We start from the raw sequence: 21,119 nt of genomic DNA on the forward strand, positions 1-21,119 counted from the left end.
TAAACAGACAGACCCATAAAGATTTTAAGTGAATTTTTCATTAACATTGTTTAAGTGGATTTTTCGTGAAATTGGGTTTATTTAGGGTTGGATTGCATTTCCGACCACTTCCCTGGACTGAAATCAACTGATCGTGGCATGTTTGAACTTCTTTCTTGTTGCCTCGAGTTCGCCGTGTTCTGGGTCTCCCTATGAATAACTGCTGCCACTTTAATGGTTCGGTGAGTCAGTATTTTCTTTTTCTTTTCTTTTTTTTCTTTTTCTTTTTTTTGGGTGATAGGGTCTCCTTATTAATAACTGCTGCCATATCATCATCAATGGATACCCCATGATGAATAACTGTTACCGACTGAACTTTTTCAATTGGATCTTATGGTAAAGGAAGCGAAAGAATGTCTTAAATAAGTTGAATATCATATATATAATATATGATATTATGTATGATATATATATATATATATATATATATATATATATCAATTGGTAGGGATAAGGGTATTATGGGAATTTTAGTAAAATTTGTACATGATGTCAGTAATTTCTGTCGTTGACTGGCCTCTACTTTAACAGAAGGGAGATTCGTGTTGAATATTTTCATTTTTAGGGGAGATCTGAGTAATTTCTGAAAAAGGAGGGAATGTTCTTATAATTATGACAAATCATAAGGGAAGTTTGTATAAATTACCCATTTATAAAATATTTAGGGATATATTAGTTTTTTTAATCTAATTTTGTAAGTTAAAAAGTTCTTTTTGACAAAATATAATGGTATTTAAGTCATTTTACATATGTGACATAATGTCGAGCTAACTTGGGTGTGAGTTGCGGTGGTGTGAGTAATAGTAATTTTTTGAAGGGATTTTTACACATAAATGTACTCGTGGGCCTATATTTACAGTATTGTGCAGTCAAAGTCCCAATGTTTCAGAAAAATGAAGTGGATCAATTTAATGACGTGGACATGAACTTTTACTGTTCACCACAATTTGTTACCTAAACTAACCTTTCACTTTTTAAACTCAATTACTATACTACCCTCATTTCATAAAACCCACTTTGATTTCTCTCTCCACGCCCACCTGACTCTGACTTTCCTATATTGAAATCATCCCATCCAACGGCGGAGAAGGCGACCTTGGCATTACCCAACTCATTGCCGCTCGCCGCTTCCTTGCTTCTTCGCCAGAAATATATAATCTCGAATCCCTAAAATCCTTCTCTCTCTTTCTTCTCCCTCTCCCTCTCATCCTCCTCATGCCGCCTCCTCCCAATTCCCTCATCTCAGCCTCCATCGCCTTCCGCTTCTTCTCTCTCCTATACTTTCCATAATCATTCGGCCTCGCTGGATCATATTCCTCGATAATCGTCAACATGACACCGACAAATGCCGGCTGGAAAAGGGCTCATAGCCGTGTCGTCAGCCACCAACATAGGCGGCAGAGCCACCGACGCACTAATAATCTTTGGTTGCGCGAAAGTTAGGGTTTTGGGTTTGTTCTGGGCCTTCAAAACGGTCTGCGGCGGGGCAAAGAGCGACGCCGGTTTGCTCAGCGTCGGGGGAGCCATTTTGGCGCTGCTGGACCACACATTGGACGAATTGTTGATTCTTTCGTCATCTATAGATGTGGATGAAGGTGGTGGGAGATCTCCGTACAATCCGCCAAGCATTGCACAACTATCGCTTTCAGACAGTGATCTTCGTAAGCCCTAGAAAATTGATCTCAGCTTGAAATCAGAGTACTACAGAGAGAAAACGGGTGAGAAGAGGGCAGCATAGTAATTAAGTTCAAAAAGTGTAAGGTTAATTTAGGTAACAAATTGTGGTGAACAGTAAAAGTTCATGTCCACGTCATTAAATTGGTCCACTTCATTTTTCTGAAACATTATGAATTTGATCACACAATACTGTAAATATAGGCCCATAAATACATTTATGTGTAAAAATCTTTTTTCTAAATGTGTTTGAACGTAATATTTGACACAAGGACGAAGGGTGTTAATTTAATTAACTCAAGATAAAATAAAAAATAAAATTTAATAGTCAAGTCAGCCACCTTCCCAACACGTGTTTGAAACGGCACGTGTCACCTCTTTCCCGTTCTAAACCTCTGCAAAACCTAATCATTCTCTCTTTCGATTCTTCAGAAACCTCAAACAACGAGCTATGCAATATCAATGGCGATATTCAGATCACTGAAAGCCCTAATCACTCGAAACGCGAATACTTCTTCCAGATTCTTCCCTCCTCTCCCTCTCTCTTCTTCTTCAACTCCATTCCCATTCCCATCCCCTCCTCTCTCCTCCCTTCTCTCACATCCCTCTATCTCTTCTTCTCGCTCAACATTGCTCTCTCCACTGTCCAAATGGATTCCATTCCACGGCCCTCTCTTCCTCTCTTCTCCTCCATGGATGCTCTCTCAGTCCGCCACGCCGCTCTACGCCCAATCCGACGCCGTTCTTCTCCAAAAGGTCGAAGCATTGAATTTGCTTCACAGGCGAAGCTTTCCGAGTGCTTTAGGGTTTGGATCAGTTTCGACCGTTCCGCGGTTATTGAATAGGACTGATACGGAGGAATCAAGCCAGGGCGAGATCAGCGTCTGTCGTGGCGGCTTTGTGGAGAGTTTCGTGAATTTGCCGAATTCAATTTCAATGATTCGATTGCTGTCTGGTCCATTGCTTGGATGGTACTTTTACTTTTACTTTTTATTTTCTTCTCTATTCTAATTTTTGAGAAAATGGTTTACTTGTTCCATTTTTATGATAAGCATATATTTATATATTTATTTATTCATATATGAGCGCTCAAATCTGCAATTGTATTTGCTGATATGGGTATAATTCTAACATGGGTGGGGCAATTAGTTGTTGTTAGCATTCATATATGATAGCTCATAGGTTTTATTTTTGTATGTCCTAAGGTGGAAACTGATATAAATGAAAATTTACTAACATTATAAAATTAGTAGGAGTAATAGATTTTGCAGTTAATTCACTTCAGTAGTCGCATGGGACAAAATAAACACAATGATGATGATGATGATGATGATGATGATGATTCAGTTCAAAAGTGTGTATGATGTATTTAAAAGTAAAGAGGCAACTAGTTAGATGAAAACTTGTAAAAACTAAAAATTAACAAGATTTGTTGAATTTTCTTGCACATCCTGTATTTGCTCTGCCATTTGAACTTTGGCAAGTTTAGGCTTAAAATGCGGAAACAGGGGTGACACATATGGTGAACATGCAAGTTTTAGTTGGTATATTACATATATGGTGAAAACTTTGAGTGGATTTAGTAGTAGAGTTAATTACACTTTGAATTATAAACTTAGCCTCGTTAGTGACAGTGTACTAGTTAATACTGTATACTTCTTCAGAATTTGGATTCAGATGACCAAGACAATTTTGGGTAGTCCCTCTGGAAAATTGATTTTGTCTAACAAAGTAAACTGGTTTTTGAATGATGTGTGGCTTTGTTATTGTAGTCCTTCGTTTCGATAGTCATTTTAGAATCTAAGGACTTGCTTGGTTCAATTTTCAGAGAATAGTTTTCTGTTTTGTGAGAAATGTAATTAAAAAACAGTTCAAAATTCTGTTTGATTAACTATTTTCTGAAAACTCTGTTAAAAAATAATTGTTATCGGAATTAGAAAACTGTCTTTTATAATTCATCGAAAAAAGTTCTTGAGGACACCTATTCTCTTGTTTGACCAATAAGCATTGATTATATTAAATCATCATCATACTTGCCTTAATCCCATACGAATAGGCTTGGACCATTCATATTAAATGAATATTGAATCATTTTGTGCTTTCATCTGTCTTGCCAAGGTCTCACTGATTATTGGATATATATTTTTTTTTCTCTCCTTCTGGTTTTTTGGAAGTATTTTTAACAACTTTTATGCAGGATGATCATGCAGGATATGTACCTTCCTGGATTTGTTGGTTTGGCTATATCTGGTGCAACTGACTGGGTATGAATTCTGATAAATTATTCATATTATGGAAACAAATCCTGAATGATGTGGGAGAGTAAAATTAATTTTTTTTTTCTTTCTTTCTTCATTCTCTTTTTCTAACTTTTAGCTAGATGGATACATGGCTAGGAAGATGAGAATCAATTCTGTGGTTGGTTCCTACCTCGATCCTCTTGCTGATAAGGTTAGTGACACGTCCCGTTGTCCCTAACTGAGTTTTGTTGTTGCAGGTTCTTTGTGGCTCATTTGAATCTCTTTGGTGGCTGAAATTGTTGCGTGTCTTATTATCTCTTGTTTAAACAGGTTTTGATAGGATGTGTTGCATTGGCAATGGTAGATAAGGGTCTTCTGCACCGTAAGTAGAGTTCTCTCTTTTTTCTTTTAGTTGGTACCTCGCATGTTAGGTAACATTACTGATGCATAGAATGAAAAAGCTTGTACTAATCGTAAAAATGCATGCTCTCTCTCTCTCTCACACACACACACGCACACACGCACACGGCGGAAAATATAAAAGAAACAACTTCTGAATAAGTTTTATCTTGGTGATTTGATGCAGTGAGTTTGGGTTACTTCAATTGTTACAATCTTTCAATTTTGTCATTTTGACTCCACGGCTAAACGTGCTAAGTTCAGCTACAGATTCTAGGTTGTGATTCTATGATGTTCAAATTGTCCACCTCGTCTGAGGTCTCTTCAGACTGGTCGAGCCATGATATATATAGTAGGGTAAAAAATAGGTCATGCTTATTGTCAAAAAATGACACTTAAATCCGTCTCCTTTTTGGTCGTTACTTGAAATGGATAATGGGATTTTGGTGGAAGGCCGCATAAGTTGGATTCTTGAATACTAAAGTTCATTTATGTGTATGTCCAATGTAATATCCATTGTGCTCATTGTGTGAAGCTACTCTTATTTGGTTTTTTGTTTGTGAAGCTGGGCTTGTTGGACTCGTCGTGTTGCGAGATGTTGCCCTCGTTGGTGCTGCAGTTTATCAACGAGCTAGCAGCTTGGATTGGAAGGTGAGGATGCCTAACTTTGAACTTCAGCAGTAGTTAGTTACCTAGATTACTGATTTGGATTCCGGTTCTCAATTGAAATTCTTTTGTCAGTGGAAAAGCTGGTTAGACTTCTTCAACCTTGATGGCACCCATCCCCAGAAAGTTGAGCCTCTCTTAATTAGCAAAGTAAGTTTGATGTACTTTCCCTGATTATCTGATGAACAATTTGGTGATAGAGCACCTTTTGAATAGAGCGATACAGTTTATTTAGCCTGCAACGTGGTCCGAGTCAATATCCAAAGTATCTAGGGTCCTACCATGTCTCAATAGAATTGCAAATTTAGTTGAGACACGTTGAGAAATTATTGGCTTTGTACGCAGCACATTTTTTCAACTTGACATACTTGGAACTTGAGTTGTTATGAGGAACTGCCTTAAATGTGCGAGATCAATACACTTAACCACCACTTGGTGGATATTACTGTCATCGTCGTTGCAGCTGTTGTTAATGCTTCTACGCAATGTGTTGTTGAACTCCATGATCTAAAACATGTTTTAGCCCACCGCACGAGGCTCCCGCTGATGCACTGCAATTGTTGACAGGTTAATACAGTTTTCCAATTGGTCTTAGTTGCTGCAGCTCTTCTTCAGCCGGAGTTTGGTAACCCTGAAACTCAGGCATACATCACATATTTGAGGTTATTCATTTCACATTTCAGGTTTCTCAACTACCTATTGATAAATTCAACGAATTAAGGCTAACCACACATTCTATTCTGATGCAGTTGGTTAGTAGCTACAACAACAGTGGCTTCCACTGCAGCATATGGAGTGCAACACCTGAGAAACAGATCTTTATTGATCAGAAAGAATATCTAGTCTGAAATGTGGAGCACAGGCCTTTACTGAGAAAACACCTTGAATTTACTGTAATAACCAAGTGGGGTGTCAGTTTCATGTTCCTTTGAAGAAGGGAGAATTTTTATAAGCTTTGTATATATACCTACCCGGGTGCAGGAAAAGGAAAATACCGTCATTGAGATACTGGCTGCTCCACAATTCTGAGGCGGGCAAACTTTGAAGATATGTATTCTATGCTCAGATGATTTGATCCTGGTGACGAAATGAGCAGAAGTAACAAGCTGATGTAACATTATCCTTCGAAAATAAAGCCAAATTTTATAGCGATATTCTAGATATTTAGATTTTTCTTTCATAAGAGAGACTTGGGGGTTTAAAACCCGACTTTCAAGTTGTGGTGTCCTTTTGGATGCTGTTATACAAAATTGTAGTCTTACTAGAAATTTATGGTCCCTGATTCAATAAAAACCTTTGTTGTCTCGGCATCTGTTACTATTTTTACAGATATGTTAAAGAAGCCTGGTTTGAACTTTGAACAACATGGCATTCTTGATAATCTATATGTTCAGGCTGTAGAGAAACCAAATAAACTAGCAGGGTGTTGAATTGACAGCATAAGATGGAATAATTGCTACATGTTTTTTTGGAGTTAATTGCAATTGTTGCATGTTGCAATGATGTTATCTGGGAAAATATGAAGGCTTAAAATGCAACTCCATATTGTTGCAACTTAACGTGTGAATCCCGTGATGGCCTATTTGTGAATGTTTGCGTGGGTGCTTACCTAAAAACCTAGTAGTGTTAGTAGAAACCAAATAGTGTATATTAGGGTTGCAATATTTTTAAAACACTTTAAAAATATTCTACTTTTATAGATTTTTCATTTATTTTATCTCGTGCAAAAATGAAATTCAATTTTGGTTTTTTCGTTTTTTTGTCTTTTTTTTCTTTTTTCTTTTCTGTCAACCTCCAAAAAACGGTGCGTTTTAGTAACCGGTCCTAAGGTTATTTACTGGGGAGGAAATGGAGTAAAAGGGGAAGAAAGGAACACATTTCCCTTGTTTTATGAAACAAAAATCCAATCCAAACCCCGAAAAGGGCTTTACGGACTCCCTCTGTCCCATAAAACTTGTCCTGGTTTGTTTAGGTTTCCTTGATTTTTAGTTTGATAGCATTTTATATGCAAATTTCTTAATTTTTCTTTATTTTGTAATCATTCATTATTAAACGTTATAGGACCAAAATCATACCAAATCGCATCATTGCAGAGTGAAAGGGATGAAAATCCAAATTCCATCATTCCATAGTGAAAGCAATGATGAAAATCCATCTTCAAACAGGTAATTACTAATTAGGATTATTTATTTATTTTAGTTTTTTGTTTTTGTTTTTAGTTTTTAGTTTTTAGTTTTTAATTTTTTGTAGTCTGATTATCTGACTTGGTTCCTGTTCTGTACTGAATTTTTATGAGTCTGCATTGTATATGTTGGTAGTTTTTCATTCATATATATATATATATATATATATATATATACGCACGCGTATCACGGAATACACATATTACTAAACTGATTGACGCTCTGTGTGAAACCTTATCATAATTGATTGTTTTATGTGTAAATATTTGGTCTGAAACTCTGTAACTATGGATATGGAACCATTGATGAGTAAAATTCTGAGGAAGCTTGAGGTGGAATATAAGGATGAATTTGAGACGGCATATGGCGTTGAAATTCACATTGATGCTCTGTTCCTTGCTTGTTACATAACCTTCAAGTACTCACTCTGATGGTTGGTTGGCTGGCCTCTCTTCATTGATTTCTTATACTTTGAAAACTAAATTACTACTTATGTCATGTTTGGGAGCACCTAATCGACTCTTTGGAATCAGAGGAAATTAAGTTTAAATTTTAAACTAAATTTCTCCCAATTCCAAATTCAAAGTGCCTATTAGTGCTCCTTGGAATTGAAAGAAATTTAGTTCAAACTTTAAACTAAATTTCCTCCAATTCCAATTCCGGACCCCAATTCGGTGCTCCAAACATAATATTAGTTTGTTCGCGATTGATAATGTCTGTTATTTATGTTTTTTTCTTTAGTTCTGGTATCTGATGGAGGAGGAGGAGTTGGTGACAATCTTGCAGTTGTGCTGGGCGGAGAGAGCCTGTGTGAAATTGGGACTTGATATAGACACCAATGTGGAAGAGAAGGCTTTGGATTTTGAAGCATACTCATTGTGTCGTACACTTATTGAATTTGAAGAAATCATCAAGAGAGAGAAGGATCCTGCTAAAAAGTTATGGCTTCCTCGTGTAAGTGATGTGCAAAGCTTTCATAGAACTAATATGAACATAACATATATATATATATAGTTAATGTGGATTGGGTTTTTGTTATTTTTATGGCTTCAGGTAACAAAGGATGTGGAGGATTTAATGAATAAGTGGGATAGGTTTGTGAGGAAGTGGGAGCCCGCAGTTTTATCCCGGAAGAGGTCTACAGAAGAAAGTGCTGAAGACATATACATGTTGGAAGAAGCGCGCCAGATGTTGGTTTCATGTTTACAGGATGTGGAAGATACGAATGGGATGCATTCGGCCCCACTCTTCGCGGTGGCTCATCATCTTGGTACCCTTGTAACCGAGCTCATGCTAACAATTCATGAAAATTTTAAGCAAAACCTGGTTGTTACTCCAAATCTAATTGCAGAGGTATGTATTCTTCAATTTTTTTTTTAATTTTTAACTTTGTGGTGTTTGCTTTGATGACATATTTCAATTATTCAATGACTGGCAATGCAGGTAGCAAGTCCTCTGACTGGGATTCCTGCTTCATGGCTCCTCCATTTTTCAGAGCCGCCACTTCAGGGCGTCGAACCAAGACTGGCTGAAGCGCTAATTGGACAAGATCATGTTCCATTTGTTATTAGCAATGCATTGTCAAGGCGTAGAGTTGTTTCTCAATCTCATCCACGCCCAATTGGATCATTTCTATTTTTAAATAGCTTTGTGCCAGGATGGACAGAGACCGCCAAAGCTCTTGCGGAGCAACTTTTGGACGACAAAGAAAGGATGATAAGATTAGACTTGTCAGAATACTCGGACTCAGAATCTGTCTCACGCCTCACTGGTTTTCCATCAAGGTTATAATCTGTCTGGATTGTCTCTTTTGATTATTTTTGCTCAGTATTCTATACGAGGGGCTAATTGTTTTGCTTACTGTGGGATTCTTCAGTTCCTGTCACTGTGAAGGTTGTTGCACAGAAGGACTGCTCACGGAAGCTGTGAAGAGGAGGCCTTTCACCGTGGTGGTGTTTGACAATGTCGATAGGGCTCATCCTTCTGTTACTGATGTTCTGATTGAAATCATTAGCCATGGCAGAATATCAATAGGCCAGGGAAGCACCACTGACTTCACCAAAACGCTGATTATCATGACATCAAATATTACGGATGGCAAAGGCCGATTGTGGTCCTGCAAATGTGTACAGATGGGTCAAGAAATCGCGCTGAAAGACTTATTTCTTGATCTATTGCAACAAAGGCATAAATGCTTGTATCTTGATCTTCTGAGGGAGGTAAGTTGTTGTATAAATAAGGAGAGGATGTGCACATCTATTGGCTCTCTAATATGTTAGGTAATTTATTGTTGCGTAGTTCTATGAAGAATTTGCTAATAATCCAGTAAGTATCCACTTGGACACTAACTTATGGATCTATTGTTCCTTTCCAACATATAATATAATTGGGTGATTAGCTCTCTAATATGTTACATAATTTCTTCTTGCGTAGATTTATAAAGAAATGTGAAGGACATCATGCACCGATCGTGTAGTGTCTATTTTTTAAAAGGGGCTTAACAGTGAAAGCGGAAGCAGAGCAGCAGAGTAATTGGTAGCTGAGTAACTGGAAGTTAAATGTATATCCAGTGAACTTGTGGAAGCTATGCATCATGTCCATATAATAAAATGTAGTACTTTGTATAGACAGGACAGGAGATGCTTGATAGTGTTCTCATTGTTGGAAACAGGGGCATTAAAAACATAAACTTTGGATGAGATTTGGAATAGACTCCGCTAATAATTTTTTGCGGATCTCTAGACTAGCGCATTTCTCTCCGTAAGGAGATGAACGTGGTATATTTACTTTCTCAAATCCGTTTCCGGGTGAATGAGAAATTAGCTCCAAAGTGTGGTGTTTTTATAAGCTTAAATGGGTATGCAAAATGTGGGAAGTGCTTGTCCCACATGAAAAAAAAATGTTGAAACAAATTGAAATTTAAATAAGCTGAGTTTAGGATTTGGGCTTAGGCTTGGGCCTAATTGTAAAGTTCAGATTATTCTTTTTTGGAATTTTTGATTGGGCCTAATTTTAGGCTGGGCTTATTTAAATGGGTTTCACAAATGGGTGGGTTTTTTGGGTGGTTGGTTTTTTGAATTAAAAAAACTACTTTTTAGTTTTTCTAAAAGGTTACACATTTTAAATTAAAAAAACCATATTTTAGTTTTTCTAAAGGGTTACACCTTTTAAATTAAAAAACCACTTTTTAGTTTTTTTTCAAAGGGTTACACCTTTTTCCGAACCATCATAACCCATGGTTGCACCCACTCGAAAAGGCACATTGTAACCTATTGGAATGGATGTGTCTATTGGTGAACAGACACCATGTGAACCATTGCAACCTATTGGAATAGATGTGTCTAGTGGTGAACAGACACCATGTGAATCATTGCAACCTATTGCAATGGTTGTGTCCAATAATGAAGAGATACACCACATTCAAAAAGACATTTCTGTTTCTATAAATACCCCCCTTTGGATCATTTGCAAGTCGTTCATTTTCATTTTCTTCTATCTCCCTCTCTAGACTTGAACCCAACCCAAGTGGGTTCAAACCATAGGTTAAGTGGTCCGAACCACTTAGACCCTAATCCAATTTCATCGAGCCATATTAAGATTGGTCCGAACCATTTGATTCGAATTGCACCCAATTCAGCATTTATATAGCATAGATGCATTTTTGAGTCAGAGAGAGTATTACACGGAAGAGGTTCGCCGTATCCACGAGTTTGTAGTGCTGCTACTGGTGGATGTAGACCGTTGTATCCTGGGAGATAGACGCCACTGAGTCCGTTAGCACCATAGCGGGGCGAATCTGTCTTAAGGACATAGTATCCAATACTAGCCTCGGTCCAGGTTCATTCCTTGCATATTATTATTATTTTATTGCTTTATTTTGCATATTTAATTAAATATAGAGTTGCATATTTAATTAATGATTTATTAGCATATTGTTAATTATCTCATGACATATTAGTATAAGGGTTGTTATATCTTAAAAGTCACATTAAGCATATATTTTACCAACAATCTTAAGACAGATTCCTTCCTTGCGTAGATTTTATTATATGTTTCTATTTAAGATATAAACAAGTAGATATTATACTAATAGTTGAGATATGATAAAATAATGTTATATACATTATTATATGATAATATGTTAAATATTAATGCATTCAATATTATGTGAAATTGAAGCATGTTATATAAGTGGATTATTGAATTATTCAATATTGGTTGAATTATTTACTTTTGTAATATGATATTATGAAGTATATGACATTACCTTAAACATGTATCAACTAGAGGTGAAAAAAGATACTTCGTTACTTTTATCATTGGTTGCACAAGATACCGTTATGTGTATTTGCCACGAAGCAAAGATGAAACCTTAGAAATGTGACACCATATGAATTATAAAAAATTCGAAAACCTTCTTATAAATTCTTAAAAATGTGGGGGTGTCTAACTAAGGTTGTACTTTCTCCTAAGAAAGTTAAAGTGAGACCTATAATATGACAACCTTGTGGGTGGGTGTGCCGTGGGCGGGTGTAAGAGGCACTGACATGTTATCACATTGAGCAAGTTACAGGTGCACAGTCCCACACCACCTACGTAAGGGAAAGGTAAAGTGATTTTATGTAGTGGTGTTATCTCCAATTGGTACGAGGCCTTTTGAGATAAAACCCAATAATAAAATCGTGCTGGCTTGATCCCAAAGTGGACAATATCATACCATGTGATGGAATGGATCGTTACATAAAACCTTTGGTAGGTTATAACATTAGTGCATATCATTTTCTTGTAGGCTAGAACGTCTATATCTTTTAGTCCTAATTTTTTTTTAGTATGTTTATTGGAGAATGAGCCACAAATCTTTTTTCTTAAATTAATTATGTGATATAATTAATCATGTGATATAATATGAAACTATATTGTTATGCAAATTCAATATTATTTTTACAAAAGTTTATTATTTGAGATTATAATATTGAGATATGTAGTTGAATTACTTAGTGTACGTAGTAATTTAATTTTACTATATAGCTTATTTAATGTGTGATATTATTAATTTTGTATGAGTTCATAACTGGTTTGTGTATTTAATACAACAGACAAAAATTGATTAGTCTAAGTATGTCAATTCTTCCAATAGTCAAGGGAGAAAGATCTATACTAGTGTCTAAGACACGTATAGCTGTGAATGGGCTAAATAAGAAAAGATTTTCTGATAACTCTAAAGAGTTTAATGGAAAATGTTATGGATACACTAAGCTAGTACACTGAGACAAGCTAAATCAAACTAGTTAGCTCTAATGTACAATTTAGCTAAAAGCTAAAATGTTATTGAGTTGCAAATAAGGTAGCTTAGCTATAAGCTAAAATGATTAATGAGGTGCACAGAACCTAAGAGGAAGATGGAAAATTTGTTAGTTGGTTCTAGCTCTCAACTTGTTAGTAAAAAAACATGAGGGTGATGAGTAGCCATTTTAGCCATAAGCTATTTGAGTTATACATCATATCTGCTCATGTAGGAAGGAATAATACTACTTGTAAAGTAGTAGTTTTTGAAGAATATTCTTCAAAACAAATTACTCTACTACCAAGGTAGACTACTTGGATAAGTGTGTACTAAAACTATGAACTACTAGAATTGATAGCTAAACAAACTTAACTTCAAGCTAGCGGTAATAACTAAAAAGTGGGTGCTCATCATAACCTAGTAGTGAGATATGAGAATAGTGTACTTAATCTAAGTTAGTAATGATAGTTAAGAACTCACTTTTGACTAGTAATGATAGCTAAGAAGTGAGTGCTCACTCTATGGTGATTGTATCCAAAACTTAAATAATAAGATAATTATTTGCTTAAATGATTGAGTTATGTGATGTGTGACACATGAAAGGTTATAACATGTTAATATGACTGACTTAACATGAACCTAAAAATGAATAATTCAATTTATAAATATAAAAGAAGTAAAAGCAAATATTAATTAGAGCCCATTGTAATTAATATCTTTAGCATTAATTCATGGTAATATCGGTGAATTATTATAAGAATATGCTAAAGATAAAGTGAGTATATATGCACTAGAGACTGTTATATATGCTTGTTGAGAAGCGAATATGGAACTTTGGAAAGGTAGATGAGGTGAAATATTTAATATATGGTATTTCAAGAGTTGGAAAACTATAAGAAATATATCATATATAAAATTTTAGGATTATCCTAAAGTTGTGGGGGGATATTGTCCATAGATAAAATTTGCTATGAGTTACCTCACCAAATAAAAAATAGTTATAAATGTAGGGTTCTTAATCCTAAGAAATTTTGGATAGAACCAAAAATCATTTATAGTATTATAACAATAGTGCATATTGTTTCATATGAGGAAAATATTATGGAACAACTAGAAAAGTTCTTTTTCCAGCGGAAGAGCTAAGTTATTTGTTCTAGTTGAAGAGTAAAGTGTGCAAGCTTATAAGTCCTTGAATGGATTAAAGCTAGTACCAAGACAATGACATAAATGTGATGTATAAGTCATTGTATGCCTTAAAAAAAAAATAATGATATACTAATTAGTATATTTGATATGAAAGATTTAACATCTAATAATATAATATATTCTCAATAGAGTGAGATTGAGATAATACTAGTTATGATAACAAAAGCCTAGCTAACTTTTGTAGATGTAAATCTCAAATATAAATACTAGTCAAAGTATATCATTGGTTGAGATTACAAGGCATCTTAATAACTGTGTTTAATTGCACATTTTCAATACAGGATCGGATCACTAAAAAACAATAAATTGGGTAGTTGAGATACACCCTAAATCTAATATTGCATAGATCGAGGTATCTAACTAAATTGGAGGTGTAACAGTGATGCAATCTGGATATGGGATATTAAAGACTTCAAATCCAATAGTGGATATGTCTTTTATACTAAAGGTGTAGTTCTATGTTCTTAATATAACTCAAAGTTAGAAACTTTGAATAAATCAAATAAGGAAGTCAATAGACTTCACCTAGAGGACAATTCAAAGTAAGTCTACACCTGTGCCACTAAAGAAAATGCTATTGCTAACAATAAGCAATTTTAGGGCACAAAGTATACAGTTGCTCTCACCTGGAGAAATCTCTGCAGAGTGTAATATTTCTAAACACAACCTTGTGGCCACATATAAAATTGAAGGTTGTACTAGAGAGCAATTGTACAGTTCATCGAGGGGAATGGGGTTTAAAGCCGAAAGCTAACGAGTCACCTTAATGGAAACCCAACCTAATTGACTGGAGATCCCAAGATCTAGGTTCAAAGGGACAACAGAAATTCTGAGTGACTCACCAGAAGCACTGGGAAGATATAAATCTTCTACCCATTTCTATGATGAGACAGTGCTACCTACAGCGATGATTAGGATAAGCTATGCTTTTAATGACTCTTATACCTTGAAATTTCAAGTGGGGTATGGTAGGATACTCTTAATAAGAAATCACCTATATGAGTGTGAAGTGGGGCCGCTTCTATGAGAACTATAAAGGCTAAGTTTTCTGGAGCACTCATTGAATACCAGGACTTGTTCAGGGCCAAAATGAACACAACAATGAGAACCAACTTTGTGAGGAAAGCTACTGTGTGTTTGTTATTGTCTTGGTTTACACAAACAGCTGAACAGTTCAAGACATCGCGTTCACTGGTTAGCCAGTAAATCCGATAGCAATACACTAGGGAAGGTTCAAAGCCAAAAGCTACCTATCCTGATGCAGTATCTTTCCGATTATACTCTCTCTAGTGTCTGCATGATCATCTTTTACATTTTACGCAAATTTCCATTCATGTGGGGGATTGTTGGAAACAGGGGCATTAAAAACATAAACTTTGGATGAGATTTGGAATAGACTCCGCTAATAATTTTTTGCGGATCTCTAGACTAGCGCATTTCTCTCCGTAAGGAGATGAACGTGGTATATTTACTTTCTCAAATCCGTTTCCGGGTGAATGAGAAATTAGCTCCAAAGTGTGGTGTTTTTATAAGCTTAAATGGGTATGCAAAATGTGGGAAGTGCTTGTCCCACATGAAAAAAAAATGTTGAAACAAATTGAAATTTAAATAAGCTGAGTTTAGGATTTGGGCTTAGGCTTGGGCCTAATTGTAAAGTTCAGATTATTCTTTTTTGGAATTTTTGATTGGGCCTAATTTTAGGCTGGGCTTATTTAAATGGGTTTCACAAATGGGTGGGTTTTTTGGGTGGTTGGTTTTTTGAATTAAAAAAACTACTTTTTAGTTTTTCTAAAAGGTTACACATTTTAAATTAAAAAAACCATATTTTAGTTTTTCTAAAGGGTTACACCTTTTAAATTAAAAAACCACTTTTTAGTTTTTTTTCAAAGGGTTACACCTTTTTCCGAACCATCATAACCCATGGTTGCACCCACTCGAAAAGGCACATTGTAACCTATTGGAATGGATGTGTCTATTGGTGAACAGACACCATGTGAACCATTGCAACCTATTGGAATAGATGTGTCTAGTGGTGAACAGACACCATGTGAATCATTGCAACCTATTGCAATGGTTGTGTCCAATAATGAAGAGATACACCACATTCAAAAAGACATTTCTGTTTCTATAAATACCCCCCTTTGGATCATTTGCAAGTCGTTCATTTTCATTTTCTTCTATCTCCCTCTCTAGACTTGAACCCAACCCAAGTGGGTTCAAACCATAGGTTAAGTGGTCCGAACCACTTAGACCCTAATCCAATTTCATCGAGCCATATTAAGATTGGTCCGAACCATTTGATTCGAATTGCACCCAATTCAGCATTTATATAGCATAGATGCATTTTTGAGTCAGAGAGAGTATTACACGGAAGAGGTTCGCCGTATCCACGAGTTTGTAGTGCTGCTACTGGTGGATGTAGACCGTTGTATCCTGGGAGATAGACGCCACTGAGTCCGTTAGCACCATAGCGGGGCGAATCTGTCTTAAGGACATAGTATCCAATACTAGCCTCGGTCCAGGTTCATTCCTTGCATATTATTATTATTTTATTGCTTTATTTTGCATATTTAATTAAATATAGAGTTGCATATTTAATTAATGATTTATTAGCATATTGTTAATTATCTCATGACATATTAGTATAAGGGTTGTTATATCTTAAAAGTCACATTAAGCATATATTTTACCAACAATAACTCTAAATTCTCTTAATAGAGAAAAGTAATCAACGTGTTTGGAAATTTAATCATGTTATATTTCTGTATACAAATGGCAGATGCCTGATGTTAATAATAATCTTGCAAGACATATACTTCTCCTGTTTATTGTTGGTATACCATTGGAGCTTTGTTTGCCTTTACTTTCCAAAGAGCCTACCTAATCAAGTAGCAGTGAGATTTTAGATACTAGTTCCTACGGACTGAAAGCTTAAAATTTGGGAAATTTTGCATTTATCCCAATTGGTGTTTGCCAAAATAACAGTCCTCATTTGTTTTAGTAATTTTCTAGTGTATTGAATAGTTTAATCTGACTTTAAAGGGCAGGCGAATTTACTATACTTGCTCACTTGTTTTATTTATATTTTAACTGTTAAATGGCCAATTAAAGAGAGATCTTTCTATTTTGTTCGAGATCCTCTGTTCCAGACCAAAACAAATGATAACAAAAATTAACGGAAACCAGCAACGTCCAACCAAAGCAGTGTCTTCATTTGAAAATAAAAACTGCAGACATCATCAACCAGCTAGTTCAACAATTCAAAATGAACGAACCAATTTTCTCTAGTGATGTTACTGATACAAATATTCCCCCACATATTCTATTTTATTACCTTAATCTAATAAAAATCATTGCAAACTGTTTGTTCTTCCCTACTTAGGCAAGCTCCATTCCATTTGATTCCACATATCAGCATAAACCTTTCAAACACTCACAAGCAACTTCTTTGTTAAGAAATTCAGAAAACAAATCCTCTGCCGTAAAATTCTCAATCTGCAAGTCCCAAAGACACCACCTGAGTATTGAAAGTAAAACACGAGAAAGTAAAAGGCACTATCAAGTTGGCACGTTATTAGTTGTAAAATCCTCACAATCTTTAATACTTCTCTATATCTTCTTTACATTTTGGTAGCAAGAATTAAAGCATACCCAGCAAGAAGCATGTTGTGTTTCATCAGACTCAATTTTTTCTAATAAAAAATATGTGATCAACTTGATTGTACAAACGGTACTCGATGGCAATGAAAAAATAAAAACTATCCACACATAATGCAATGCCTAAAAACAAACAATTGCCCCAAATTCTGAACGCTAAGTTGAAAGAAACAGAAACCAACAATCACTATCATATTTCAATTGGTATGGAGACTCATTTAAGTAATAAGATCATCCTAATTATAACCATCTGGAACACTCAACTGCTATCTTCTGGATAACAGTCTACACTTGGAAGCCATGTGTTAGATGGTGAACCGTGAAGTACTTATGCGGGACCAAAAACATGGATGTGGGTACAGTTCCAACAAATCTAAGCAGTATCAAAACGAATTTGGATCAAGTAAGAAGGAACGCATAATTTAGTAATACCTTACCTTGAGATACTGTGAACCACATATTTGTTGAATGAATACTTCAAAATGAACCCTTCATTTTGCATTACAATACTCAAAGAAAATCTAGGTGTAAACAATTCCTTGGAGGGGGTGTGTGAGTACCAGCCAAATAGGAAAAAAAATATACTCAAAAGAAAAACTATATAGGTAAAGAATCAAATCATTACTTGTTTGCAAAGCTTAGATATCGGACAAACATGACACTGACACTAGACGGAGGAGGTACTCATGTGCAAGTAAATTTCAAACAGTGCGGGATATATGCTCATGACTCATTCAAAAGTGAGTCAAAACTTATCCTGAAGCTAAGTGCTATAAGCTGAATTTAGTCTTTACAGACCACGTATCATCATCACCATCCTTGGCTTAATTCCTTATGAATGGGGTCGGCCACACAAGAATTCTCGTTCCCAAACCACGTATAAGAAACAAGAATTAAAAGGTGTTTATACACATATCAGGACTCATGCGAGGATCCTAACAGTTCTGCTTGTTGCAATTGGAATCATCTCCCATAAGGTACAACTCAATAATCGATGATTTACACAATATCAAACATAGATAGAAGCGTTTCTCTTTGAGTTATATATTAAATAAGATACAACCTCTGACCAAATTTCTTAAAATTAAGAAAAAAATCTGCAGAAAACACAGCATGATAAGCATGAAGTTTCTGTCAAAGTGACTACCAATAAAACAAACCAGGTCAAGAAGAAGACATAATTGATGAGAAACTATCCAACAACAGCATCACTGTTGTGAAATTTGAAAGGCAACGAGTGCCAGATAGTTCAACAATTCAACAAGTGAAGCGAAAGAGACAACTTTCTCTTGAGAAGCCCTTTTTCCACCCTGATTTTCAATTTTATTTCCATGGTATTATGTAACAAAAACATTGCATACCATGTTTTGATTCTCTATTCAGGCATATCCATTTCAATCCGATCCCACATATCAGCATGCTTTGGGAATCTCTCCTTCATCTGCCCAACAAGCTTTTGTGCCTCGTCAACTTTGGAAATGCTAGCAAGCCCATTCACAAGTGACTTCATGGTCGAGAAATTTGGAACCCAATCCTTTGCCATACTTTCTTTACAAAACTCCAATGCAGATTCAAAATCCCCACCTTTACATAGGAAGTGAACCAGAGTGAAGTAGCAGTCACTGTTTGGTTTGAACCCACTGTTAATCATTTTCTTAAAAAATTTCTTGGCTTCATCCAAATTATCCTCCCTACAAAACCCATGAATCAAATGGCAATACGTAACTGAATTTGGTTTCATATTCCTGGACAACATCCCATCAAGCAAAGCTTTTGCCTCCATAGATTTCTTAAGCTTGCACAAGCTCTGAATCCTAATGTTATATATGCTAAGACCCGGATGCATATCACGATTTTTCATTATTTCCAAAGCCTTCCCAACATCCTCATACTTCTCCTCCTTGTAAAACCCAGCAATTAAAGTCCCAAATGTTGTTGCATTGGGTGTACAATGCTTCCTATCCATCTCAGCTAATATCGAGTACACTGAACTAGAGGAACCCGACTCACAAAAGGCTTTAATAACAGTATTATATGTATCAAGATTTGGCTCAATTTCATATTTTTTAGGGAATTCAAGAAATATACGCTTTACCTCTCCATAATTCTTCGCAGCGATGCAAGAAAACAGCAGGGCATTGAGGGATTTCGCAGTCCGCTGGATTCCCAGTTCGGGCATTTGGTCGAACGTTTGGATGGCATTATTGAGCATGGTCGCTTGGCCGTAGAGGATGATTGAGTGCGACAAGAAACGCTCGTTTCGGAGGTCAGGACGGGTGGTCTTGAGTTCTTCGAGGAACAAGCGAATGCCCTCAAAGTAATTGGCGTCAGTGAGCTTGGAGATGGCGATGGAGAAGGCAATCCGGTCGAGGTGGAGGTCGGGAGTCAGCGACGCGGCGCGGCAAATGTCGATGATGCGCTCTGGGTTCTTCTCGGACTTGAGGAGGGAGAGAGCAGCTCGAGACTTCTCTTTGCTGCTGAGTGGAGACGTGGAGTTAGGGTTTAGGATTGATGAGAAATGTCGACGTTGGAAATTGTTCAGACGAAGCATTTTGAATAAAGCCATTGATATGGAGAACTTTAGATAGAGAGAGAGAGTAAGAACAATTGGAGATTTAGAGGAGGAGGGAGAAATGTGTATAAAATATAGTACAGGGTTAGGGTTTTTGTTGGACAAGGAAGGAAGGAAGATAGTAATAAAATTTAAAAAAAAATAAAAAATTCCGGAATCGGGATATTGAACCCGACGTGAATCGAACACGCAACCTTCTGATCTGGAGTCAGACGCGCTACCATTGCGCCACGGATCCGGCAACGACTCTATCTAATCTTATAGATTAATAATCTAAGTGTGTGAAGCCTAGAGTGTCTCCTTATGCTTGTTTTTTACTGTCAGTAAATTATAGTGACAGTTTCCAATTAAAAGACTAACACTGTACATACAACTAGCTACTTGAAATTTCAATTTTCCTCCTGTACAACATTCTAACCCAAAAAAGTGGTACTCAATCACATTGTCATAATTTAACAGAATTGAACTATGTTTAGGCTTCAATATTCTTGACTTTAATGAAGAACACCTCATTTCCTTGGGGCGAGACTGTATGAATCTATTCAAAATTTAACCTATATGGGTGGAATTAATGCAATTTATGTGATATATTAGTCTGACTGCGATCGAGGATCTCTTTCCTATAGAGATAATCTTGTTGAATACAAGCACTACAGTCATGTAATTAAGTCTCTTTTTACAAGAACCTTTTGTCTCCTTTGGGTACTATCAGAGTTAGGAGCAAAAGATTCAATTATCATAACATGCATATGTTAGGTCCCAACTTTAGATACTTGTCTCCATTGAATTCTTGCCCCTTAAAGTTTATGAAATAGTGTAAAAAAAAATGTTTTGAATATGAAGAGTGTTAATTGCAGTCTCACATGTGACTGTTGTTGTACGGTTACACTCGTAATTAGTTAGAATTTCTAAAATTACATGATAATTAATTAAAAATAATGATATTCTCCTATTGTTTAGGACTGAATAGAGTCTCCGGAAAATCCTTTGAACGGTTCAAAATTTACAATTGATAATTTGATGCCACCAACCGAAAAAAAAAAAAAAAAAAACACTCTAAAACTTCAATTCATATGCCTTTTGATGTCAAGTTTGCACATGTTCTATCTAATTATATTTACTTGCTCTAAAATTTAATAACATATGCTAATAACTTTTCTATAAAAAGTGATTTTTTTAAAAAAAAAAACCTGTAAAAC

General features: G+C 35.8%; 3 protein-coding genes, 1 non-coding gene and 1 pseudogene across 5 annotated transcripts; 2 read left to right on the forward strand and 3 right to left on the reverse strand.

The window, feature by feature from the left end:
• Nucleotides 1-1,026: 1,026 nt before the first annotated feature.
• Nucleotides 1,027-1,668, reverse strand: LOC132281998 (DNA-damage-repair/toleration protein DRT111, chloroplastic-like; annotated as a pseudogene).
• A 388-nt stretch (nucleotides 1,669-2,056) lies between these two features.
• Nucleotides 2,057-6,328, forward strand: LOC132267016 (cardiolipin synthase (CMP-forming), mitochondrial-like). 2 transcript variants are annotated; one of them, XM_059768048.1, is made up of 8 exons: nucleotides 2,071-2,684; nucleotides 3,911-3,977; nucleotides 4,090-4,164; nucleotides 4,284-4,335; nucleotides 4,918-5,003; nucleotides 5,094-5,168; nucleotides 5,586-5,680; nucleotides 5,768-6,328. In XM_059768048.1, exons 1-8 carry the CDS (start codon nucleotides 2,176-2,178, stop codon nucleotides 5,859-5,861), a joined length of 1,053 nt encoding a protein of 350 aa, XP_059624031.1. In that variant the 5' UTR covers nucleotides 2,071-2,175; the 3' UTR covers nucleotides 5,862-6,328. The 2 variants fall into 2 exon arrangements, with proteins under 2 accessions (XP_059624037.1, XP_059624031.1); XM_059768054.1 differs by lacking the exons at nucleotides 5,586-5,680; nucleotides 5,768-6,328 and adding an exon at nucleotides 5,364-5,546 and having other exon boundaries at nucleotides 2,057-2,684.
• A 1,160-nt stretch (nucleotides 6,329-7,488) lies between these two features.
• Nucleotides 7,489-9,652, forward strand: LOC132282007 (chaperone protein ClpB1-like). The gene is made up of 7 exons (XM_059783652.1): nucleotides 7,489-7,560; nucleotides 7,943-8,155; nucleotides 8,255-8,554; nucleotides 8,645-8,985; nucleotides 9,030-9,420; nucleotides 9,500-9,526; nucleotides 9,635-9,652. Exons 1-7 carry the CDS (start codon nucleotides 7,489-7,491, stop codon nucleotides 9,650-9,652), a joined length of 1,362 nt encoding a protein of 453 aa, XP_059639635.1.
• An 8,669-nt stretch (nucleotides 9,653-18,321) lies between these two features.
• Nucleotides 18,322-20,114, reverse strand: LOC132267030 (small ribosomal subunit protein mS86 (rPPR1)-like). The gene has a single exon (XM_059768060.1). The coding sequence runs from the start codon at nucleotides 19,912-19,914 to the stop codon at nucleotides 18,724-18,726; it is 1,191 nt and encodes a 396-aa protein (XP_059624043.1). The 5' UTR covers nucleotides 19,915-20,114; the 3' UTR covers nucleotides 18,322-18,723.
• On the reverse strand, nucleotides 20,087-20,158 carry TRNAW-CCA (transfer RNA tryptophan (anticodon CCA)). The gene has a single exon. It is a non-coding gene; the product is annotated as a tRNA-Trp (tRNA).
• Nucleotides 20,159-21,119: the final 961 nt, after the last annotated feature.

Source organism: Cornus florida, unplaced genomic scaffold (assembly GCF_030987335.1).
Source record: "Cornus florida cultivar Cherokee Brave unplaced genomic scaffold, ASM3098733v1 CherokeeBrave_3.0.0_Hap2_Chr01, whole genome shotgun sequence".
Taxonomy (NCBI): Eukaryota; Viridiplantae; Streptophyta; class Magnoliopsida; order Cornales; family Cornaceae; genus Cornus; species Cornus florida.